General features: G+C 41.1%; 1 protein-coding gene across 4 annotated transcripts in view; it reads right to left on the minus strand.

The window, feature by feature from the left end:
- MYO16 (myosin XVI) overlaps window positions 1-26947 on the minus strand; it is a 438909-nt gene that overhangs the window by 57184 nt on the left and 354778 nt on the right. For all 4 annotated transcript variants that reach the window (XM_064143768.1, XM_064143767.1, XM_064143769.1 and 1 more), the window contains 2 exons: window positions 12485-12587; window positions 1570-1666 (listed from right to left, as the gene is read on the minus strand). In XM_064143768.1, coding sequence (XP_063999838.1) covers window positions 1570-1666; window positions 12485-12587 — 200 coding nt within the window. The remainder of the gene's footprint in view (window positions 1-1569; window positions 1667-12484; window positions 12588-26947) is intronic.

Here is a 26947-nt window from a genome sequence, read left to right on the forward strand (position 1 = left end):
AATATGGGTACATAGCAGAACTGATACCATTACTCATTAAGCATCACCATGCCAGTGTAAATGTCTACTGATCTAAATTTTAGGATTACATAACACTCAGGTGTCCTATCCTATTCCCAACCTGCCAGAGAACTTTGGCATGCTAATTCTGCAAGCTTACAATTGTACATGTTCATAAAGAGCAGCTTATTTCATAAGCTAATGTCATGAAATAGATGTCTAGTTACTTCTTAGTCCTGCAAGTTTCTAATTATCTCAGGTTTCCTAGACCATAAACACCATGTAGATGGCCCATAGCTTTGAAAACAAAAAGTACTTGAACACACAGCTTTTCAAGGGAAAAAAAAACCAAAACAACAACCAACCAAACTAAAAAACACTGGAAAAAAACCCCAAACCACCAGAATTTTGCAAGGAGTGCAGAAGGCCTATTATCTTCATTCTTCCAGTAGCAGGGTTTGGCTGTTCTCTTACCTCAGCAAATACAAATATATGCAAGCATGTTTTACATTTTGGTGTAGGGTAATGTTAAAGCACCCTGACAGGTAAATATCACCTTTCTTTGGTAACTCAGCATCAGAAGCATGACTACAGTAGGGGGATTGGTATAAAAAAAACAAGCCCAAGTTATATTCAGATGTGGATTGTGTCAGCTCTTGCTCTCCACACTGATTCCTAAACTGACATAATTTTTACTTCACTTCCTTCAAGTTTTCTCTTAGTTTCATCTTTTTCACTATGTGCTCAAAATGATGAACAGACAGCTAAAATGAAAAGGGTTTATATATTAAGTCTGCAATACTGTGTACATGTTTAAAAAGAAAACTGAGATAAGTCTTTGTCTTTTTCATTTCCTTTAAAAAAGGTGATAATGGGAATTGTCACAGACATCAGCCAATTAGATAAATAATGCATTATGTGAAGGAAGCTTATTCAAACAAAGCAATATTCACATCTTCAGCTGTTATTTGAGATTCTCATAGGAAACAGAACAGAAGCAACAGGAAATCAAGAAGCAGAGGATAAGATCTTCTTTTAAAAGTGTGCCAAAAAATGCCTGTGACCTTAGTAAAAATGCAGGCATAAAAGTGGAACAAGTTTGCCTAAACACAGTATCCTAGGTCAAATACAAAAGCTGTACAAAAAGAGGAAAAATAAAGACAATTAAACTTATTAAATTATTACCTTTGTATTCACTGTGGATATACTTGAACACGTTGCAGTTTTGTATCACTGTTACGCTACATGATTTGCAGTAAGAAATTAAAGGTGATATTTATGTCTTGAAAAGTCAGTGGACATACTTTAAAAAGGAAATATCCAAGATCCCACAAGTTTTAATTACAATCAGCAGTTTGCCATAGAAGTATGTTTCACAGACAGAAAGTACAAGCATCACCAATGCTAATATAACCTCAATAAAGCTGTCTAAGTAGTTGGAACAATGTCTCAATGGGAAACATATAAAATACAAGGAACTATTCAAAGAAGAGAAAATTGTTTTGTTATGCAGTATTCTGGTCAGTTTACAAAGTGACAGCTCAGGAATACTTGCTCTGTAGTTGTTACCTTTTTGGCAGGTTATAATTTTCTTCTGAAGCTGAAGGCACAAATCGTTGAGATGGTCAGCTTGCCAGTACTTAAGAAACACTTTTCGGACTCCTATCTAGAATACAAACAGCATGGAAGCTTTCACCACCAAGAGGAAAGGTGAGCACAACAAAAAAGGCCAAAACAATGACAGGTGAATAATAATAGTACATACACAATCCAGCTGAGAATTGAGATGAGATATGCAATTTAAGAGCAGTGCAATGCCAGCATTTGTGCTGAGAGGTAGTATCACTGGGCTGTATAGAAGATGCATTAGGAAATGATGTGCAAGCTGTCAGATGCAGAGTCCCCTTTTGGTTCCAAATCATTCAGAACAAATAGGACAATCTTCAAGTTTAATATGGGTTGGAAAAAAAACCCCAAAACATTCTGAACATAATTGCGCTAATGTGGTATATAGAAGAAGAGAAAGCAAGGTTTAGCTTTCATAAAACAGGTGGGTGAGGGCAAAGAGGAAGGTGGTAAGCCATAAACCCATGTTGAACAGAAAATGCTAACAAATAGCTGCCATCTGTGGAACAGGTAAAATTTAGCTCAAGTTGAAGGATGGGGAAAACTCAGTGTCACTAGTGAGAATAATTCCCAATCAGTAAAATTACAAATCCTAGTTCCCAGGCATGTCTCCTGAAGCTGTTCTGCAGGTCTCCTTTTAGAATCAAGTCTAAGAAGCCAGACATAGAGGAGATTTGTTTGTGAAAAATAATCTCCCAAGTAATGACTGAGTGCATAAACTTATTTTAGTGCTGACTAGTTATTTGGTTGAATTAATCTAGTTCATGGGGATCTTAATAGCAATCTCCTTTCTCCTTTACAGAAAAAAACCTCAGCTTGTTAGACCAAAAGAAAATATTTTCCTTTTGATACCTTCTGAACATGCTGAAACAATCCTTAAAAATTCTTTTCTACATAATCTTCAAAAGCATTCCTTTCTAATAGCCTTAAAAAACCCAAAAAACTAACCCAACCCAAACCACACACAACTTTAGTTATTCTAAAAACAGTAAGTCACACACACACAAAAAAAAAAGATGAATAATGGCTTTTCCTAAACCTTTTTATTCTCAGGAATACTGCAGAAGGAACTTTTCTTCTTAGAAATTGTATTAGCATCATGTGCTATCCAGTGTAGATTATAGCTTGTGCCTAGCCACTAATTTTGCATGGCCAATAGGCATACCAATTAATTAATATACATCTGGCTGAAACTGCACAAATTCAGTCCAACTCTTCTTTTCAGTTTATAAGCTCATTCTCTTCCTGTACCATCCTACTGTACTGCTCCATAGTCTGCTGTATGTATCTGTATATATCTACATATACTTATACTGTTAGATCTATCTCCCAGATCCCAGTATATATCTGGGAGACAAGGATCATTTTGGAGACAGCAGGGACATTTGCACACCTTTTCAAGTGTTTGTAATCCAAACACTGGTGTCAGATGTGCAGCATTTAGTGATCAACAGTAACGAAAGCTAGGACATACATATGTCCTCTTCTCCAATGAAGAGGACATATGTATGTCCTAGAGTTCATTTCTTCGTCTTTGGAGAAGAGGAGACTCAGGGCTGACCTCACTGCTGTCTACAAGTACGTGAAGGGAGGCTGTAGCCAAGTGGGGGTTGGTCTCTTCTCCCAGGCAACCAGCAATAGAACAAGGGGACACAGTCTCAAGTTGTGCCAGGCTGGATGTTAGGAGGAAGTTCTTGCCAGAGAAAGTGATTGGCATTGGGATGGGCTGCCCAGGGAGGTGGTGGAGTCACCACCCCTGAGGTGTTCAAGCAAAGCCTGGATGAGGCACTTAGTGCCATGGTCTAGTTGACTGGCTAGGGCTGGTGCTAGGTTGGACTGGTTGATCTTGGAGATCTCTTCCAACCTGGTTGATTCTACGGTATCTTTTAGATATCTAATCCTGCATCATGAACAAACACATTTTTCATGATTTCTCAGCAAATTGCATTTTTTTTTCCTCTCTTCCCAACAAGTATTCTATTTTTGTGCCTTCAACTTTCATCCAATACACCAGAACTCCACCTTGACTACTCCCACCCCATCTACTCTGCCACTAAACCGTGTGAATTCTGTAATAATTCCTCATGAAACAAGCATTTTTTCCATCCATCTTGTCAAAACACAGACTGGACTTTCCTTATTACCTGCTTTTCCTAGGAAGCCCTCCATCTTCTTGCTCACATCACCTTAAATCCTGGAATCTTCTACAGGAAAAACTGAATTATTATTCATATGGTTAACTGTAATTAAATTATCATGTAGTTATTATAATTACCATTTGTATCTGAGTAGCTCAGACAACCAAAGATGAGATACAAATGCTTAATAAAACTATATTCTCCTACTCCTATTAAATTTTCACTTTATACTCCTCTTTTCTTTTCCACAACCCCCCTACATCACATTGGGGCCCTTTTTCCCTCCCTCTTCTGGCTTGGGCCTATGACAGGCAAATCAGCCACTTTTTCCTCATTTCTGCCTCTTTCCCTCCATTCCTCAAAATCCTTGTTTCTACCCTTACTTCCTCCCTGAGAATCTCTAAAACATTCCTTTCTCTATGGCAATACTATGATGCTTTGACAGCAGAAAAGGGGATGAAAAGTTACATTCTAAAATTCTAACACACACCCCCCCCCCCCGATTGCTAGCAATGCCCCTGGCAAACTTAACCATCCTCTTCTTCATTAGCCTCATATGGTCACATCTAGGCTGTATTTCACATTTGTTACTTAGCTAAACATGGAGTTGCAATTTATTCTGCAGTGTGCAGACACAAAATCACAGTCTTGACAATTCCTTACTACTAATTATCGTCACTTTTGTCCCTAGTGTCTGCCATTGTAGGGTTACAAAGCTAACCGGGGGACATGCAAAGCATTAGTGCTCTTTTCTCCCACCTTACACCCTAGAAACAATGTAAATTGAATTATTGTGCCATCACTTATGCTATGAACTTCATTAGTAGAAGCCTGCTACAAATTTTAAGTGAATGAATACCAAATGTCAATACAAATTCATTTTAAATTTGGATAAAAGCTATTTATAGATTTTACATCACGTGTCATGTCTGTTGAGAGCAGAGCTTAGACAGAAGCATGTATAGAAGAGACTGCTATAACACATTTGATTACCTTAGTACAGCTGAAGAACTGTGTTGCTCAGTCTTTGAACTAAATGCAATAGTCTAAAGCCAACTGAGAACAGGATCACAAGATGTTAGGAGTTGGGAGGGACCCAAGGAGATCATCAAGTCCAACCCCCCTGCCAGAGCAGGACAATATTACCTAACACAGATCACAGAGGAACACACTCAGACAGGCCTTGAAAGTCTCCAGAGAAGGAGACCCCACGACCTCTCTGGGAAGCCTATTCCAGCGCTCAGTGACCCTTACTGACAAGCTGGTCTTACTGCCCTCTGCACAGTTCTGGTGTTCAGTGAAAGCAGTGATGATGAAAAATGTTGGGATTTCACATGCCAGATATTGAAACAGGTTTTGAGGCTGCCACCTATTCTGATCTTTTCTCTAATTACAAACACCTCCTGCTTGCCTAGAGGCAAAAAAGGTTAAAATGTTCTTCCACTAACACACTCCCATTTCAATACTTTCTGGACTACAAAGTGCTCTCATCTGAGTCTCACATTTTAATGTCATTCAGACTCCTGTAAAAGTAAACCATCTGTGAATTACAGTCATAGTTATTTTAATTAGAAAAGCATTAGGGTTTTAAATGTTATTTTTCAAAATGACACATTTTTAAAAGATTAAGTAAAATTGTCATTGATGACTACTAAAGCTTCAATTACTGCTAGAGGTCTCTTTTTTTCTTTTACTTTTTTTCTTTTTTTTTTTTTCCCTGAGAGGAAGAAGAAAGGATAGGAGGAGGCTGTTCTTTCTCTCATTAAAAAAAAAATAAATTACAGAAAAAGTGTAGGATGTAGAAGTACAGACATTCAAAACTACGGAATAGATGCTGAGATGGTGTGTAGGTGGCATGGAGGCTGTATTAGCTCATACTTAATAGGTGTCAAGGGAATCTGTAAAGCTGCTCTTTAGTTTAAAAAAGGCAATTTGTGGGAGTGCTGTGTGTTTCTGGCAGTACTTTCAAAATAGCTACCTACAAAAGACAGAGGACTATAATCTAATGATATTTTACACAATGACATACATTTTCACAGTGCATTAATGAAATGTAGAAAAAAGTCTTTAAACTATTGTAAAATGTGACTTTTTGCAGTGTGGATGTCTGCAAAAATGTAATAACGACACACACATTTACAGGTACTGATCTTTTACAAGGGCTGACACGTTATTTTAAAGGTTTACACAATCTTTGCTTTATTTGTTAGCTTTTCTTCACGTGTGTTAGGTCTTCCTTTGTCTCTGGTGAACTGGTGACCCTGCACTGTACTGAATTAACCTATAGTTAGCATAGATTTTATATGGCCCTAATATAAAGTATGTGAGCCGTCGAGGATTCGTGCAAGCTTTTCCATAAGAACTTATCAGGAGTTGGACCTTAGGGAGAAAAGCTGTCCTTTCTTGTAAGGTAGTCTTTTGTGTTGGCCTAACCCACCTTTGCTTCTTAACCTCTTGGCTGAACCTCTATTCTTCCTTGGGACTGGGGTAAGGTTGAGAGGGGCAGGGGGAAGGTGCAGGGGTGGTTGAGAGCCCCTCCTGGGGACTCAGGTTTCTGGGAAGGGAGTTGTGTTTCTGTATTACCTTTTACCTTGTATATTTCTGTCTATAACTGTATATACTGTAAATATCTGCTTGTATATTGTGCTAGCTGTAAATATAAGCTTCATTCATATGTCCAGAGCTGGCTGAGTCTAGTCTGGGTGATTTCTAAAGTGTGGGGAGGTGGGGAACACCCAAACCATCACAAACATGTAAGAAATACTCAGTGGAGAAAATTCTACCCCAGGTTTATTTTATGAGATCTATGTACTTGCTGGACTTATCATTTAGTCTTTCAAAACTCTAGAAATAGCACCAAAAGAAACAACATGAAAATCTCTCTGCATGACCTGAAAAATATAGGCACCAGGAAAAGCAATGGCAGAGAAAACAAACTGGAGACTGAAGACGTCAATCCAAACAATCAAGGAATGGACACTGGGATCAGATATGAAGCAAAGTAACTACAAAGGAAAAAAATGAGAAGAAAGCCAGAGAAAATCATTAAGAAAGATGCAGGGAATGGGGCAGGAGGGAAAAAAGAGAGAAGGATGAAATACAGAATTAAGAGCTCTGGATGCAAAAGATACTTCTGCTTGTTTCTCTGATTTAATCATAAGCCACTTATGTTCTATTCTCTTCTATTGAATCATACATATATACTTTTCCAAAAATGAGTCAGATATCTTAATGTTCTGTATCAATATACTGAAATAAATAAAAAATACTTGAAGACAGCTGTTTCAAATCCAATAAATGAAACACTTATCGATCAAGAATGAAATATCACGACTGGCAAGAATTGTGGATCAAACTTGATTTTCCTTCTGCAGTTCTAGAAGTGCTAGAGGAACTTAAAATCTCTAAATAGACTTCTGGGATTTCACTTTATTGAGGGCTTAATCTCTGTTTTAACATTCTTTGTGAGTGGAAGTTTAACAAGGAACTCCACACTAGCAAGAATCTTTTCTCCAGAAGCACTACAGGCTCCTGAAACAACTTTAGCAGTGTCCGTAGTTGTAAAAACATGACACCCATCTCATGCAACTACTGATGCTGACTTGGAGCTTCAGGGCAGCATTCTGAGTGAGTCTCCTGTCAGTCTTATTTCATACCTGAGGAGTCTTTGGATTATAGGATTCAAACTTGCAACTTGTCTTATTCTTTCCAAAATGAGTGATCTCCTGTCTTTGGAATGCAAGGCTATTGATAAGAAGGAATCATTGTGGATTACAGAAATCAGGCTAAAGATAGTAAAGGCAAACCAAGACAAAGTTTTTATTAGACACTTTAAAGGTTTTTTATCTTAACTGAACAAAGATTTCTCACAGTCAAAGACTGAAAGATTCACTTTTACTGAAGTTTAGCCCTTGCAGGGTTTGTATTAACAGCTGCACTGTATAGCAAAAGCAAAATAAACTGATGCTTTGCTTTACTTCTGGTATAAGAAAAGTTGTTTGTATTTTAGCAAGCTCCATCTGAAGTAACTCAGAAGGGTTAATTGCAGACCACTGACCTTAGCTAAACAAAATGTAAAGCTCCAAGTTTTGATGCAAATTCTCAGTAAGCTGAGCTAACTTTCCTTTATTGAGTTTATATTTGCAAGCTTAACAGTGTGGGGAATGATAATCCAAACAAAGGAAAGTTTCCTTATGTCAGCTAAAAAAAAAAAGCCAAGGACTGTTTGTGCCCTGTACTTCTCCCAAAACATGATCATGTTTTCAAGCTAGTCATGCTATTGGGATCATAGGCTTTGCTTAGTTAATACATCACTGCATGACAGTAAGTGGACACAGCAATGAAAACGTGAGTTTCCTAATGCAAGGGCTCAGATGTTCCGAAGGGCAGGAGATTCTTCTGCTTTACATGAAGCAGCCAGTGCTCCCACCCAGCTTAACTCTATTAACTTTAGAGTTACTACATAACATCTTGCTCCTTGTGACATTAATAGCAAAACTCTCACTAACTTCTCTGGGGCTTAAACAAATCTATTAATTTCACTCTCTCTGGAGTAGGAGTGGTTTGTTTTGATTTAGAAGCCTGATCTTCTCTTGCATCAGGTGTGCTTAGAAGTCACAGCAAGTAGCTAAGCTTGTCATTATTGAGTATACATTTAAGCTGAAGGAACATCTCTATGCTGTGCAGAGTCAGGATGCAAAAACTGCCTTTCATTAGTAGTTCTGCACTTTTACATTCCAGTAGTTAAGCTAAGAGCATGACTGAAATGGCATGGTTTGCCATCTTCAATGAAGCAGCTATTTTATTGTCCTAGTTTACTTATCTCCAGCTCAGCTTACCCAAGTAACAGCAACATTTCATAAACCTTTCAACACTTCCCTAATGAATACTTTCTTCTAAAACAGAAGCTGCTGAACCAAGCACCAGACGTTGCCTAGCTGATAATGTTTGCTCTTATGCTCTACTAAACAGTAGAAAATAAGCCAAAATGGGATTCTGATATTGGATCTTCTGCATTTGTCCTCCATTTTATGCAGACTGCAGTATTTACAGGAGTAGAAAGAACTTGTTCTGAGAGGAGGCTCTGGTATTTGTTGTTTTCTTAGTTAATAAAACACTTACAAGCACAACTTACATGAGAAAGAAAAGATGAATTGTTAACCATGAAATAAATACAGGAAAGCCATTTTCTTTACTCATTTTTGGGATCTCACTTCAGAACCAGTTTTACGTTTGTGTCCCTCAGGCAATATGGCTTTTCACAAAATGGAATGGTGAGGTACATCAGAAGGAAGTTAAATAAAGTACCAGCCATTTCATCCCAGCTATAAAGTGCAGATCTTTCTTCCACACCCCACACACCTCTGCTGGGGAATTTATTGGCAACGTCATTCTCTGATGATGACACATAAACAGGAGGTTGACTTCAGATGTGTTTCTTATTCCTACACTTCACCACCTTTGATGAAGCCATTTTAGCTATTATTTTGGTCAATTTCTACCCAAATCTGCAAGAGTTCTTCAGGGAAGTGCAGGTAGCAATGTCGAGGAAGACATTTTTTGACTTATTCGTGAACCTCTGCATCAAGTAGATTTTTAGTTGCAGTAGTGACTCATTTGAAGTAGTTACTGCCGGCAACAGCGGCTGAATAAACTGGTTATATGTCTAACCCCCCCACTTCTTGGGTGATGTTTTGTGATGCACCACAGATGACTCTTTTCCTCTGACTTTGTTAGCTGACATCCTCCTAGGTTCCTAAATCCATTTTTCCTTCTTTTTCTCCCCCTACCTTCTTATTTTTTTCTTGCCCCCCCCCCCCCACCTTGTCATCTGCTGAAAAAGCAAAGAGGAGAGCACTCATGACAACTGCAGATTGTATAAGCTTCCTCATTTAGATTGTTAAAGTTCAACTTTCATGATTAGTCAAATGAATCAAAGGATAATTGAAAGAAGATTATGTGACACAGACATTAGTCACTATTGATGATAGCTCAGTATATACATGGTTTTGATTCACCTATATAAAATGTGTTGCTGTCAAGCTTGTATTCGCTGAGCATTTGTCTGTAAGAAATTGTCTGGACTCAGAGTAAATTTTCTCCTAGATTTCTCTTCTGTGGTTATCACCTTTCCATCTGTCATAACTCTTTATGGCTTGAAAAAAGGTGTAAGGAGAAGGTCACTCATATTTTCAGACCTTGTTCCTTTCAGCATAGTCTGTTGCCATGTACTACTTAGTCACTGAGTGACAACAGTATAACTCTCATCCCCAAACTCTCCTATTCCATTTAACTCATCAACATCTCTTGAGTTTTGTTCTTTTCTAGTTTGAAGGATGATGCCTTATCCACCGCTACAGTTTTGCACACCTGATTTATCATGATATTAATGAGATTCTGGAGTCAGAACATCTAGAATCTTTTTGAGATCATTAAGTCTCAGTCCTGTGAATGATGGAAGGATTCTGTTTGGCAATTTCATTTTTATATTTCAAGGTTTCAGGCTTGTTTTCAAAAGCCAATCACTACAGAATAATTCATCCTGGGTTGTAAGCTTTCATTGATAGCCAGTTGTCTTTTTCTGGGTTTTTTTGTGTTGTAATGCTGTTACGTGTTCCATATAGAATCATAGAATCAACCAGGTTGGAAGAGACCTCCAAGATCATCCAGTCCAACCTAGCACCCAGTCCCAGCCAAGCAACTAGACCATGGCACTAAGTGCCTCAGCCAGTCCTTTCTTGAAGACCTCCAGGGATGGTGTCTCCACCACCTCCCTGGGCAGCCCATTCCAATGCCAATCACTCTCTCTGGCAAGAACTTCCTCGTAACATCCAGCCTATACCTCCACCAGCACAACTTAAGACTGTGTCCCCTTGTTCTGTTGCTGGTTGCCTGGGAGAAGAGACCAACCCCCACCTGGCTACAAACTCTCTTCAGGTAGTTGTAGACAGCAATGAGGTCAGCCCTGAGCCTCCTCTTCTCTAGCCTAAACAACCCCAGCTCCCTCAGCCTCTCCTCATAGGGTTTGTGTTCCAGGCCTCTCACCAGCTTTGTTGCCCTTTTCTGGACACGTTCCAGCACCTCAACATCTCTCTTGAATTGAGGGGCCCAGAACTGGACCCATATATATCCTAATGCTTGCAACTAGAGCACAATATGCAATTACTCTCACACAGCTTTTGCCCAATGTCAAGCTTGTTACACCACGTAAGTTCTGAAGTGGTACACTCAGCTCCAGGTACTTGCAAGAAAAGGCACAGCTTCTAGATACTCATGATTATTTTTCATAGCAAAGCTTGTGGCAAGGATGCAGCATAGACCCCAGAGTTGACTCAAATATTAGTAAGGAAAGGAAGTCCATTTTAATATTGTTATATTTTTCAGGGTCAATCCTTTTGCTCTTTATTTTTGAGGGAATGTGGCTGTATGTGCCTGATACTTACTTCTGTGATTAAAAGAGGCCTTAAATAGTATTTCAAGCAAAAAAAAGTCATATGTGTTCAAGTGAAGGTGATCACATAGGTTTTCTCCAAACCTACTGGGGGTCTACATTTTTCCTGGTGTCACAAAGGAACTTAGGCCACTGAAAAGCACCCGTAGCACAAAATCCACTACAGTCCTTGTTCTTCATAAACTGCTGCAGAGGATTTTTCTGGACATCTTAATGCTTAGTGGTCACACATAGAATCAAAATGGTTTGGCTTGGAAGCAATCTCCATAAGTTTCCTAGTCCAACTCCCCTGCAGTGAGCAGGGACATCCTCCACTAGATCAAGTTGATTTAGAAGACCTCTGTTAACCCTGTCCTCTAAACTAGTATGTCCAAAGAATCCTACAGGAATGCCCTAACTACTCTGCAGTCCCTACACTTTCATACTGAAACTGGGATGGATACTCTCTTGTGGAAGAGGCTGGAAAAAGACCTGAATCTGAAGCTACCTGGGAGAATACTCTACACATTAAGTCATAGAAAGCTTCCTTCCTGTATAACAGCTTATACACTGTGCAAGGAAACACCATTTTCTATTGAAATTGCATACATTAAAGAAATCAATCCTGCTCAATCACAAAGCTACTCAAAGGAGATCACTGAGTATTCTGGACAAATGAAGACATCTACCTTGCAATCCTCATGCTGAGGATTACCTAGGACATAAAAAAATATAAGGAGATAGGATATAAAGTCGAGATGGGATAGGAAGTTGAGAGCTTTCAGAGAAGTGTTTGGCTTTAATTTTTTTTTAACTCTACTTGATGTGCAGCAGCCCTAGGTACTTTTGCTTATCACTGCATCAGCATGCTCGTGCTTACAAAGACAATGACTAGATGAGAAGTCTTAAGGAGTTGTTTTCAGTCTCCCCTATTATGACAGTAGAGCATTTAGTACAAGATTTTACATAAATAAAAGGTGCAGGGATTTTCTGTAATCCAGAAGCCATTCAACCACTAAAATGTGTACATCAGATGCCTTTAAAAACCTGGATGCAAATCTGCAGTGCACAATCTTGTCCTTCCCACAAGAAACCACTGACTTTTTGACACAATGATCGCAGTTATTCATGTGCTAGAAAACTCAGAAAATCAGTTCAATTCCATCCCACAGCATATATTAAATGTCAAAAGAATGTACTGTTGCAAAGGATCTGCTGGCTTGCCACAATGGAAATGACTCAGCTATCTTGTTTAAAGAATGATGTTTTAATTGCTTTGTAGATCACAAACCTGCCAGCCTTGTAATTTACACTGCTGAAGAACAAGACGACATCTCTCTTTGGCAGACAACTTCTTCTTCTCTCCTGCTGCTGTATCAGCCAAATCTTTATACCTAGAAAAATCAGCAGAAGTAGTTAGTTGAATGTTGGCCTGGCTGACATCTTTGCAGAAGCTGTCAGCTTCCCTTTGACTCTCAAATCTTTGGCATCCAAAGTTCAAGCACAGCATTCTGCTAAGGATGAAGAAAACAAGATGAAGAATCACTTTAAATCTTGCATATTATTACACATGACCTTGGTTAATAACAGTGCAGGACAAGTGATGCCTGAAACCCAGATGTGCTTCATGTCAGTTCTTTAGATGTCTCACTGAAAAACAATGCAGAAATAATGCAAAGCCTCAACAACTGATTTCATTGGTACTGAACTAGGTCACTGAAAGGAGGAAACTATTTGTCCAATATGTGTCACATGACACACCTATTCAGGAAAGTGACTGATAAAAATATTTTCCATCAGTCTGAAATACTTTTTTCTTTCTTTTGAACAAAATATCTCCTAACAAACAGACTTTAAGCAACTTTATCAGTTTATACTATTGATTAAGAAGAACTCTTCAAGAGGAGATTTGATTACAGCATCATGTATCTTCAAAGACAGAAAAATCTAGATATTAAATGGCTTCTTGCAAGTTCTGAAGTTTGTATGATGCCTACATTTTCTGAGATTGTATTTATTTGGTCCCATAACAGTTGAATTTGTCCACAGCTCTGGTGCTACCCCAAACCTGTGTTATGAGACCACTCATACAGACCATGGTAGGCAAAGCTGCAGGGCTGGAATGACTACAGGGTCATCAATGGTCCCAGGAGCCATAGTAACTCTGGAGCAACATTTGCAGGTAAATTGCTCTAAGGTCAATTGCACCTAGACTTCTAGTTCTTTCAGCTCCACAGATCCTTGAGTATCTCAGCTCTGGCAGTCTGGATGTGTTTCTTGGACTGGTAGCATTCCTACTGAGGACTCCATGACTAAGTCTGTATCAGTGAACGAAATGTGAGAGGGATTATGTCCCTGGCACAGTAACCATTTGCAAACCCCAGCCTGCTATTTTATAAATTATTCTCCTATGTTCTGTCAAGCTTTGTCACCTTCCAGCAGACTGTAGCCACATGAAGGTTGCCTTGTGGGACTGGTCACTAACCTGTCTTAATGTGATGATTTGAGTGTTCCCCCCCCCCCCCCACACTTTGGAAATCACCCAGACTAGTCTCAGCTGACTCTGGGAATATAAATGAAGCTATTTATTTACAGTTAGCACAATATACAAGCAGATATTTACAGTATATACAGTTGTATACAGAAATATACAAGGTAAAAGGTAATACAGAAACACAACTCCCCTCCCAGAAACCTGAGTCCCCAGGAGGGGCTCTCAACCACCCCTGCACCTTCCCCCTGCCCCTCTCAACCTCACCCCAGTCCTAAGGAAGAATAGAGGTTCGGCCAAGAGGTTAAGAAGCAAAGGTGGGTTAGGCCAAATAGAAGGTGAGGTTAGGGAGATGCAGCTCAGTCAGCAGCCCAAAGCAGAGAGACAAAACGGCGAGAGAGTTATCTAATGCTTTCATTTCTTCTTCCCGAACTCCCTAGCGAGACTTCTGAGGGAAGTGGACATCAGCCTTGTTTTCCTTTCACAGCCTGTGATCTAGTTCTTCTCACCAAAACATTCTAGCTAGCTTCAAACTAGCACACCTAAACACCAAATTGTGCCCAAAATTGTTTGGAGGAATGCTGGTTGGAAGAGTTCAAAACTTCAACAGAGATCCATTTAGTTAGTCTAACACTCCAGATGGGCAGAAGAAAACTGTGGTTCCAGCTTCCTCAATAGCTCAACTAGCTGCGTGATCATGGAGCTATTAATTTTACAGACTGCTATTTAGGCTTGGGCCACCTTGTTTCCATACTTGCATCAACTGGATTTTCTTAGAAATCACGAAGACTCAGAGGTGTTAGAGAGACAGCTGCTGGAAAGCTTAGCAACTGCTGACTGAGATAAAGATGACTCAGCAGCCACAATGCATGAAGAAGTAACTGTGGAAGTGGTCAGCCTGAAACTCACTCAAAGCAGAAACCCAAAGAAATACATTTCATTCCTGTATCAAAATCGAATTTAAGAGGTTTAAATTCTAGGTTTGGATCAGATTTACTTTACATTCATGCAAATCCCAGGATTTGAAACAAGGATATGCAAACATTATATTTACAACATCTATTATACAGGAGGCCAGACAAAAATGACCCATTTTTCTCTCATTTTTCAGAGTCTCTGAAATGCAACCCCACTATTCTTGAACTTTAATTAGAGATAAGAGTTCTGTTCTATCTATTAGAGCAAGTTCTGTCTCAGGGAAAAAAAAAAAAAGAAAAAAAAAAGATTGGGCTAATGGTTTTGGCAATAGAGAAAGTGGGAAATGTAATTCTGTGATGAACTTGTTCTGTGAACACAGCAAGTCTTGTGGAAGATGGTCTACCTTTCTGTATGTTAGACACTGAACAGTCGCACTCCTAGCCTGAGTTAGTGGTCTTGTTCTGAAGGCAGGCTGTGAAAGCAGGTGCTTCCATAAGGGGACTTGTTCCAGGCACTCTGTTTGTTAAAATGAGAAGAGATTGCCCCCTGGAGGTGCCTTTCTTTACTGACCACAGATGGACTCACAAGAGAAGTCCAGTCTGGATGCTTGCATCTAAAAGTGAATCTCACCTTTAGGTCTACTTGTAGGTCAGACTGATTTACTTATCTGCAGAGTAAATGACAGAGGGATTAAGAGAACTTTCTTATTACTCCTGTCAATCTTTTTCAAATACACTGGTTATCTAAGCAGTTAGGATGAAAAAGCACTTTTAGGCCTGGTGTCATCATCTGCTATCTTAGCTCAATAATTTTTATATGACTGTTTAAACAAAAACAACATAAATCCTGTACCTATTTTCCAGACAGAATGGTACCCTGCTTTGATTCTCAGCTGTCCCAGGTTAGGGGGGATCCCAGTAGGATAAACTCACCAAAACATGGATTTTTTTTTTTGAGAAGTCAAGGAAAAATGAAATAGTATTTCTTGTAGTTTAAACATAACAGTATAAGGAGAAATAAAATTCTAGAGAAATATAATAACCTTGAGGAAGATGGGGGAGGCGTCAAGTGGCAGTAAAGCAGTAAAAGCAGCAGCAGCCAAAACAGCAGTGGGGGAAGATAGCAATGGGTGCAGCTGAAGCGGCAGAAGCAGCAAGGGGCAGGTGCAAGCTGTGCTTCTAGGCATAAAGCTCTCCAATGAAATGATATTAACTTATCCATTGTTGCCATCATATGGCCTATCCCTAGAATGTTCACCTCTCCACTATGTTTGAAGTAGAAATCTAGCTCAAACGGCCACATCAGCCCAGTTTTACAAACACCAGTATTAGCACCAGGAAAGTAATGGGAATAGGTTAAGTGGGAATCATAGAATCAGCCAGGTTGGAAGAGACCTCCAAGATCATCCAGTCCAACCTAGCACCCAGTTCTATCCAGTCAACCAGACCATGGCACCAAGTGCCTCATCCAGTCTTCACTTGAAGACGTCCAGGGACAGTGACTCCACCACCTCCCTGGGCAGCCCATTCCAATGGCAATTACTCTGCCAACAACTTCCTAACATCCAGCCTAGACCTCCACCAGCACAACTTGAGATTGTGTTACTTTGTTCTGTTGCTGGTTGTCTGGGAGAAGAGATCAACCCCCACATGGCTACAAACTCTCTTCAGGTAGTTGTAGACAGCAATGAGGTCCCCCCTGAGCCTCCTCTTCTCCAGGCTAAACAACCCCAGCTCCCTCAGCCTCTCCTTATAGGGTTTGTGTTCCAGGCATCTCACCAGCTTCATCGTCCTTCTCTGGACATGCTCCAGCACCTCAATAATTCTCTTGAATTGAGGAGCCCAGAACTGGATACAGTACTCATGGTGTGGACTAACCAGTGCTGAGTACAGGGGAAGAGTGACTTCCCTCATCCTACTGGCCACACTGTGCCTTATCCAGGCCAGGATGCCATTGGCTCTCTTGGCCACCTGGACACACTGCTGGCTCATCTTCAGCCTACTCTCTACCAGTACCCCCAGGTCCCTTTCTTCCTGGCTGCTCTCCAGCCACTCTGTCCCCAGAATGAGCAGAACACATTTACTGGTGGCAGCCCAAATTTGTCCTGGACAAAGGCGATGGTCTAATTTTTTTACTCATTTTTAAATGAATTAAAATATTTAAACTCTTTACATTTTTTTTTCCTTTTGGGGAGATAACTAAACACTACAGCTTTGGCTTGGGGACCTTTGGTTTTTTAAAATTATTTTAAATTTTATATTACTCTCAGTAAAAAAAAAAATAAGTTAAAAAGCAAGCAAAATAAAACTAATAATAAATTAACATATAAAGAAGAAAGTTGTAAAACATTTAAGCGAGACATTAATATCAAAATGCACAAGGACATAGCTTTAGTGTATCAGATGTCTTCTACTGTGAGCTGTGCTTGTGTTACCTTTTAGACAGTAATTTACTGTCCTCTTAGATGTATACCTTTCATGGTCTCAAGAACAGCAAAAGAACATGTACATTACTTTTCAAATTCACTATATCATGGAAAACAGTAATAAAAATTAAAGAATGCATGGTACAGGCTTGTATAGATCAACTTGAGTTACCTGCAAACAACAGGGCCTCCTTCTGGGAAAATGTAATTGGGTAAGGCTTTGAAACTTCCTTAGCAGAGAATTCTTATCCTACCATGGTGGCCTTAGTTCACTCAGAAGCGAATGAACAGACCCAACTAAATAGAATCATAGAAGCAACCAGGTTGGAAGAGACTTCCAAGATCATCCAGTCCAACCTAGCACCCAGCCCTAGCCAGTCACCTAGACCATGGCACTAAGTGCCTCAGACAGTCCTTTCTTGAAGACCTCTAGGGATGGTGTCTCCACCACCTCCTTGGGCAGCCCATTCCAATGGCAAATAACTCTCTCTGGCAAGAACTTCCTCCCAACATCCAGCCTATACTTCCCCTGGCACAACTTGAGACTGTGTCCCCTTGCTCTATTGCTGGCTGCCTGGGAGAAGAGACCAACCCCCACCTGGCTACAGCCTCCCTTCAGGTAGTTGTAGACAGCAATGAGGTCCCCCCTGAGCCTCCTCTTCTCCAGGCTAAACAACCTCAGCTCCTTCAGCCTCTCCTCATAGGGTTTGTGTTCCAGGCCTTTCACCAGCTATAATGCAAGGCTATTTCTCACTGACAGGTCATACATTCTGCCCCAGGTAAATAATGCAGAGTGTATGTGTAAGGCTTCAGAGAGGATCCTGAAGAACCCAGTGAGCATACTCAGCACTGCCTTGCTAAATGATAAATCTTTAATCAGGTGAAATACACTTCAGCTAAACTTGGATTGATGAGTTATTTGTCTGGACTTTCTGAAGGGTCAGTAGAAAACAATATTTAGGGGTCATACACATTCTGCAGTACTGATGCTTAAAATAGGTCAGAGGAACTGCATACTGTAAGATCCCCATTTTGCTCCACTGAGCATAAACTATGTTCCCATCTCCAGCACAGATATCTAATATCAGACAAAGTGAATCTTTCTCCTAGACAAGCCAAGAAGATGATAAAACTCAGTATTTCTTGGCCTAGCCAGAACAACTTATTTACTAAGGGATCCAAATAAAAATACAAACTAGGAAGATGTAAAGGCTAAATTCAATCAATGCCTCTCCACCACCATGTCAAGAGTAATGCAGTGTTGATTAGGAAATAAATAAGACACTTCCAGTTACAAGTTGAGATGGGGAATACTATCACCAGCAGAGCTCTCCCCAGCATCACTCCACAGGAAATGAGTGTGAGAAATGTTCAATTTTTCTTCAGTTTTGGCCCTACCATCCCCTCTAGCCTATCTTGCGATTTTTAAACCTAAACAGAAGACCTCCTGGCTAGACAGCTAGCACTGTGAGCATATACAGACTGACCAGGATTCTCTGATGTTGCAGAAGTTGTGCTTTGATCTCCCTTTGCATCTGAATGAAGCTCTTCACCAAGCATATGTTTTGTTTGCTTGGCCTAGATATTACTGCAAACATGTCCAGGTAGCTTGTGAATATGGGTAACTCAGTTCTCCTGGGTCTTCACAGATAAGGATGTTATTCAATCATTTTCTCCCTCACTTCCCTAAGTGCACAACTGACAAGCAGGCTATTTCTTCCTGAGACAGAATATTCTCCGTTTCAGGTTATGGCACAGTAACCCACAGGAATATTCTATGGCACAGCACACTATTTGATTTACATGGAGTGTGCACAAATAGGCTGTAGGGCTGTACTCCCAGTTCTGTATGCACAGCAAACCTTCAAGCATTGGAATAAACACCACACACTGAATTTCAATAGTACATCAACACGATAGAAAGTACTAATGGAAAGAACAGTAAGTACAAAGGGCACAAAACCAAGCAGCTCCAAATCAACAGCTTAAACCACATAAATGCTTTTGAACTGAAGCCTTGGAGCTACATTTTGTTTGTTTGCTGCTATTCTTTCACTCCTTTCTCTCTCCTACCTAAGAAAATAAGACGTATGGCTGGCACATAACTGCTTTTTAGGAGTGCTAAGTAATGTAGCTTTAACTTTTAAACATCCAAACACAGTTTATGTGAGGAAAGCTAATCTGTGATACTGTGAAAGCTAATCTGACCTGTCAGTGTAATTCATCATGCTGCAGTTTCATTTTCTCTTTCTTTTTGTCTACCACAATGTTTGCCAAAGCAAAACAAAATTATTTAGTAAGATCTATACAAAAGGTAGTGAATAAAAGGTTGTAGCAAAAATTAACCTGTATCCAGCATTTCTGCTAGAAGAAATATAAAAATTGTCATTACAACAGAGTAAAATCAGTTTGGTACTATCTTGTTAGATCTTCTTTTTTTCCTCTTCTAAAATTCTATAAATTATTATGTCTATTAAAAACTCCAGAGAAATCAACTTGGTTTGCAAAGGTTGTCACTATGTGCTCATAACCCAGGATTTTTGGGTTTTGGGGCTTTTTTTTGCTTGGGTGGTTGTTGTTTTTAATTAGGAGAGGATAGGGAGAAGAAGTTAGGCACAGTTGGCATTTGAAAATCTAGCAAGTGAAAGCTGAAATTATCTAGAAGACCTATCTACAGAGGAGTGCAACTTATGTTCATATTAAAAAAAACCAAAAAGGATGTCTGAAGATTTTTCAAGTAATAGAAGCCATACAGAAGCAGTTGGTACCAAAGAATGAATGTTTTGTGCATATAAAGGCCACACACTCATTCCACTTCCCTGTGTCAAACTATCTTTTTCTTGAAGGAATAACCAAATTATTTTTGAAATATGAGAAACGTGGGAATTTCCAGATAATTAGAGAAGGGGAAATAGATTATTAGTTTTCAAGAAGAGAAAAGTGATTCTGCCAATCTCTACACTATATACATGCCATAGGTATCTAATTACATAGCATAAATATGAGCAACTACAGCAGATATTCAAAATCTTTGATACAATAAATCTTTGGATGCGGAGAAGAAAAAGATGTATTTGCAAACAACAGAAGACAAACAGACTGCCTTTTGGCCTTCTTTTAATAGGAGTACAAAAGGACAACGTGGGAAGACTACAAGGTTCACCTCTAGGTGAAACACATTTTGCATTAAGGCTGTTAAGACTTACTGTACTAGTTTGAAGCTAGCAAGAATGTTTTGGTGAGGACTAGATTACAGGCTGTGAAAGGGAAACAATGGTGATGTCTACTTCACTCATAGGTTTACTGAGAGATACAAGAAGAAGAATCAAAACATAGATAAGGCACTCACTTCTGCTGGGGAGCTCCGAGCTGCGTCTCTCTCTCTAACCTCACCCTCCATTTCTCTGACTGATCCACTTTGCTTCCTAACCCCCTGGCCAAACCTCTATTCTTCCTTGTGACTGGGGTAAGGTTGAGAGGGGTAGGGGGAAGGGCGGTTGGAAGCCCTTCCTGGGGACTCAGGTTTCTGGGAGGGGAGTTGTGTTTCTATGTTAACTTTTACCTTGCACATTTCTGTATATAACTGTATATACTGTAAATAGCTGCTTGAATATTCTGCTAAGCTGTAAATAATAAGCTTCATTCCATTTCCAGAGCCGGCTGAGTTTAGTCTGGGTGATTTCCAAAGCGTGGGGGGGCAGGGAACACCCAAACCATCACACTTACCGAGATAATTCAGACTGGTGTAGATGTGAGCATAAAGTGCAATTCACCTTATAGATTTGAAAGAGTGAATAAGTATACATGTCAATGTGCCAAAACTTTAGAATACCTGCCCACCATACCAGTGTCAGGTTTTCTTAAGTATCCTCGTTGACATCAAGCACTAGAGGATTAAATGGTTTGATCTGCAGATCAAAAAGTGGTAAAGGAGAAAATAAAATCAGAGTAATTTTGGAAAAACTGCAAGCAGTTTTACTCTCTCTAGGTTCATCTGGCACACACACTTGCTGACAGAGAGAAACCTGGGAAGTGATAATGGTAAAGGTGATCTTACTGCAAACTGACCAGGTATCATAGTTTTACCACTACTGCACTGGAGGACAGAAAGTTTTCGACCAGTGAAGCTTTCTGATTTTCCACTTCAACCATCATAAGTTCACTTCCTATATAAAGAGGTATAGGGGCATACATAGCAGCTTTTATCATACCTATGGGAAATGGAAAACAGAGCTACATAAATGGCACGTAAATGGGAGAAAATAGCAAAATAAGGAATAAAAATTAAAGAGGAAAACACCCAGAAAAACTTTCAGCAGTGATTTGCAGGTGGATCAGCCACTGGCCCCATGTGGAGCTTAGTACAGACTTTTGAGAAAGAAATCAGGGCTATGAAAACCACGGGATCAGAATGCCTTTGCCTAAGAAATGGTCGTTTGCAATATTTGAATTTAGACGGAATAAAAACTAAAACAATTACTGAGATAAATATACTACTTGGTGACAAATGACCTGAAAGGATTTATTACTTTTTTTTCCTCCCTAAACTTTATGGGCTTGTGTTATGTAAACCAGAGAGAATGATTTCCTATTGGAATGGGCTGCCCAGGGAGGTGGTGGAGTCACCGTCCCTGGAGGTGTTCAAGCAAAGACTGGATGAGGCACTTGGTGCCATGGTCTAGATGACTGGATAGGGCTGGGTGCTAGGTTGGACTGGATGATCTTGGAGGTCTCTTCCAACCTGGTTGATTCTATGATTCCATGTTTTCCCTCCCTTTGAAAAGTTTAAGATATCTGAATTTTAGCTTCTGGAAAGAAATAATGATGATATGTGTGTCTTAATCCTAGAATATTTATTCATATACTTCATGCAATTAAGCAGGGGTTTCCTCATCTCAGACAGTGTGGTAGACAGTGTGGTAGCAGAATAATAAATACATTATAAATCATAGTCCTGCTCATGGGATTAGTGGATGCGGTTATGCAAATAATAAATGAATTCACACCTGCTAAAGATTTGCATAACAATAAATTTGCATTATCTTACTTAAAGCTGACATTTCCATTCTATCTTGATAAAGCAATGTAAAAACATATTTATTTAAGAAATTGGCCAAAATGTCACATTAACTCAGAAACACATCAGAATCAGTCAAGTAGCCCTATCATACGAACACTTGCCTCTACCTCTGTAAATGTTTATTCTTACCTCTATATAAGTAGGCCTTCTCTATAGCTAACTGCTTCTTCATGCCTGCTTCACTGCTATTTACTGTATGAAGGATGCACAGGCTGTAAAACTTAACTTTCTTTATCAGTCTGCTAATTTGGTCCTGTGAAACACAGAGTTGATGTAAGGCCTGGTATGTATAACGAAGTTAGTTTCCATTCTCCACACTGGTGGCTATAACAAAAATAGGGTGTCAAAATTCAAAGTCCTCCTCCAAAGCTAAAAAGTCTGCAATTGCAGAAAATCAAATAGTGACTAAACAAGAAGGTAATTTTTTGCCCTTTCATAGAATCAACCAGGTTGGAAGAGACCTCCAGGATCATCCAGTCCAACCTAGCACCCAGCCATAGCCAGTCATCTAGACCATGGCACTAAGCACCTCATCCAGTCTTCTCTTGAACACCTCCTGCCCTGTGAATTTGAGTCCCATCTCACTTCTCAGGCTACAAGGAATTAGAAGATGTCTTATGCATCCCTCTCTTTAAGATCACACTATAAAGCAAAAGTTTTGGTGATTATGGCAGTATTGTGCATTTGGCCTCCAGGAAACTGGCCACTGGGCCTCACCAGCAGGACAACTTTTGAGTAGGTCAAGATATAAGGTCACCCTTCAAGGGGCACAGGACAAATGTAGGACTGCTGGTTCACAGATTTGCAGGTACAGTATTACAACGGGGTGAAAGTATGAGATGACTTAAAAATTATGTTCAGAAGACAGCTCCTGTCCTATGTTTGAAAGCCTGAAATCAGATGCCTGAAATAACTGCAGACAGGTTGTGTAAAGCAAAGTGACTTATGATTTTTTTCTGAACAATACACAAAGCTTTTTCAGAAATGTGATCATAGAATCAACCAGGTTGGAAAAGACTTTCAAGATCATCCAGTTCAACCTATCACCCAGCCCTATCCAGTGATCTAGACCATGGCACTAAGTGCCTCATCCAGTCTCTTCTTGACCACCTCCAGGGATGGTGACTCCACCACCTCCCTGGGCAGCCCATTCCAGTGGCAAATCACTCTCTCTGGGAAGAACTCAGCTGAAACACCAAAGCAGGCTTGTACATTTTCCCACTTGGTCTCCTGGAGGGGTTGCTACTACACAGGCATATTGTTTGCCAAGAAAGCATTTCCCAGCTTATTTGGAAATACATTGAGATAGACACATAATGCAGAAGCAGAAAGCAAAAACAGAGCATAATGAAAAAAAACTTATATTAAAGAGAAATAGAATTGAATTTATGTTACACCTAGATGATGCTTTACTTCCACCCTCGCTTTTATTTTTCTTTTTCCGTGCTACCTTCCCTCAGACAAAGAAGAATAGAAGTACATAAAATCCTTCCCACAGTGCTCGCTGGTAGCTCAGACAAGGTGCATTTGGATTATGGGGAAAGGATTCAGGACTTTCTTAAACCATGAATTCAAAATAGCTTCTCTGTATCACGATATCTATCTCTACTCTCTTCTGTGGGAGCTTCCCTTGTGCCTTCTGAACTCTGGGAGGTAGCAAAGAGCTCAGGTCCCAGCATGGGTTTAGGAAGGGCAGATCCTGCCTTTCTAACCTGATCTCCTTCTATGATCAGGTGACCCGCTTGGTGGATGTGGGGAGGCTTGTGGATGTGGTCTATCTGGACTTCAGCAAGGCCTTTGACACTGTCCCCCACAGCAAACTGCTGGCTAAGCTGTCAGCCCATGGCTTGGATGGTAACACTCTGTGCTGGGTTAGGAACTGGCTGGAGGGCCGGACCCAGAGAGTGGTGGTGAATGGTGCCACATCCAGCTGGCAGCTGTCACTAGTGGTGTCCCTTAGGGATCAGTGCTGGGCCCCATCCTCTTTAACATCTTCATAGATGATCTGGATGAGGGCATCGAGTCAGTCATCAGCAAGTTTGCAGATGACACTAAGCTGGGGGCAGATGTGACTTAGTTGGAGGGCAGAAGGGCTCTGCAGCGGGACCTTGACCGCCTGGACAGATGGGCAGAGGCCAATGGGATGGCATTCAATAGCTCCAAGTGCAGGGTGCTGCACTTTGGCCACAACAACCCCATGCAGAGATACAGGCTGGGGTCGGAGTGGCTCAGAGCAGCCAGACAGAGAGGGATCTGGGGGTACTGATTGATACCTGCCTGAACATGAGCCAGCAGTGTGCCCAGGTGGCCAAGAGAGCCAGTGGCATCCTGGCCTGCATCAGGAATGGTGTGGTCAGCAGGAGCAGGGAGGTCATTCTGCCCCTGTACTCTGCACTGGTTAGACCACACCTCGAGTACTGCGTTCAGTTCTGGGCCCCCCAGTTTAGGAAGGACACTGAGATGCTCGAGCGTGTCCAGAGAAGGGCGACGAGGCTGGTGAGAGGCCTTGAGCACAGCCCTACGAGGAGAGGCTGAGGGAGCTGGGGTTGTTTAGCCTGGAGAAGAGGAGGCTCAGGGGTGACCTTATTGCTGTCTACAACTACCTGAGGGGTGGTTGTGGCCAGGGGGAGGTTGCTCTCTTCTCTCAGGTGCCCAGCACCAGAACGAGAGGACACAGCCTCAGGCTGTGCCAGGGGAGATTTAGGCTGGAGGTGAGGAGAAAGTTCTTCACTGAGAGAGTCATTGGGCACTGGAATGGGCTGCCTGGGGGGGTGGTGGAGTCGTCGTCCCTGGGGCAGTTCAAGGCAAGGTTGGATGTGGCACTTGGTGCCATGGTCTAGCCTTGGGCACTGTGGTAAAGGGTTGGACTTGATGATCTGTGAGGTCTCTTCCAACCTTCGTGATACTGTGATACTGTGATATTAGTCTGGGTAACGAGAACTCTCCTGGCTCTGAACTCTGTAATAGTTAGACAAACTGTACACAAGTAACACTTTTCAATATAGTCTAAGGCTGTCCCTTTGGCTTACTGTATCAACACTGGACCAGATTCTGCTCTCATTTACTGTGGAGTACAGCAGGATTCATTCTACTGAAACTCATGATGTTAAATGGTTTAAGGAAACAAAGGAAGATCCACTGACTAAGATATTAAAAAGATTCTATGTGCACACTTCCATAGTGTTTGCTCTCAGATGTCACCAGTATTAACTGCCCACTATTACTCAGTCTGACTAGGATACTGAGCTTTAGGAAGTTTCATTTCAGGTTGTAAAGAATATTGACATGTGGATAAGGAGAAAAGGGGTACCACCGATGATTGAGCTGAGTGTAAAGAACTTAACAGCTGCAAAATCACATAAAGAAAAGTCAGTAGGAGGGTCACAGTCACTTCTGAGTGTGGGGCAGCTGGACTGCATTTATACAGGTCCTAAGAGCAGCAAGAAAAAGCACATAGTTGTAGTTAATGAATACAAAGATATTTTAAAATTATACAGCAAAATTCATCTGTCCATGTGACAACTGGCATCTGAATTAGAAAATTCAAAGTTCTCACACAGTGCCATTAGCATAATCATAGAATCAATCAGGTTGGAAGAGACCTCCAAGATTATCCAGTCCAACCTATCACCCAGCCCTAGCCAGTCAACTAGACCATGGCACTAAGTGCCTCAGTCAGTCTCCACGTGAACATCTCCAAGGACAGCAACTCCACCACCTCCCTGGGCAGTCCATTCCAATGCCAACCACTCTCTCTGCCAACAAATTCCTCCTAACATCCAGCCTAGACCTCCCCTGGCACAACTTGAGACTGTGTCCCCTTGTTCTATTGCTGGTTGACTGGCAGGAGAGACCAACCCCCACCTGGCTACAACCTCCCTTCAGGTAGTTGTAGACAGCAATGAGGTCAGCCCTGAGCCTCCTCTTCTCCAGGCTAAACAACCCCAGCTCCCTCAGCCTCTCCTAACATGTCTGTGCTCCAGGCCCTTCACCAGCTTTGTCACCCTTCTCTGGACAAGTTCCAGTATCTCAACATCTCTCTTGAATTGAGGGGCCCAGAACTGGACACAGTACTCAAGGTGCTAAGTACAGGGGAAGAATAACCTCCCTTGTCCTACTGGCCACACTGTTCCTGATACAGGCCAGGATGCCATTGGCTCTCTTGGCCACCTGGGCACACTGCTGGCTCATCTTCAGTACAATCTACCAGTACCTTCAGGTTGCTTTCTTCCTGGCTGCTCTCCAGCCACTCTGTCCCCAGCCTGTAGTGCTGCTTCAAGTTGCTGTGGACAAAGCGTGGGACCCTGCACTTAGCCTTGTTAAATCTCATCCCATTGGCCTCTGCCCACTCATTCAGCCTGTCAAGGTCCCTCTGCAGGGCTCTCCTACCCTGCAACAGATCGACATTTGCTCCTAGCTTGGTGTCATCTGCAAACTTACTGATGCTGGACTCAATCCCCTGATTAGATATTGAACAGAACTGGGGGCCCAGCACTGATCCCTAGGGGATCAGTCTCTCTCTATTCGTGAACAGCAGGTCCAGCAGGGCTGCACCCTGGTACACTCATGTAACAGCTAGGAAGTTGTCCTCCATACACTGTAGGGACCTTCTAGACTGCCTCTTCTCTGCAGAGTTAAAGTCCCAGAAGACATCTTGCAGGTTAGAGTCACTCACAAGAACAAGGGCAAGTGATCTTCAAGTGGCCTCCAGTTACTTAAAGAATAATAAATCAACCTCTTCTTCCTGGCTTGGTGGTCTATAACAAACTCCAGCCAGGATGTCAGCCTTGTCGGCCTCCCCCCTAATTCTTACCCATAGGGACTCAACCTGATCATCCTT

Source organism: Pogoniulus pusillus, chromosome 5, assembly GCF_015220805.1.
Source record: "Pogoniulus pusillus isolate bPogPus1 chromosome 5, bPogPus1.pri, whole genome shotgun sequence".
Lineage (NCBI taxonomy): Eukaryota > Metazoa > Chordata > Aves > Piciformes > Lybiidae > Pogoniulus > Pogoniulus pusillus.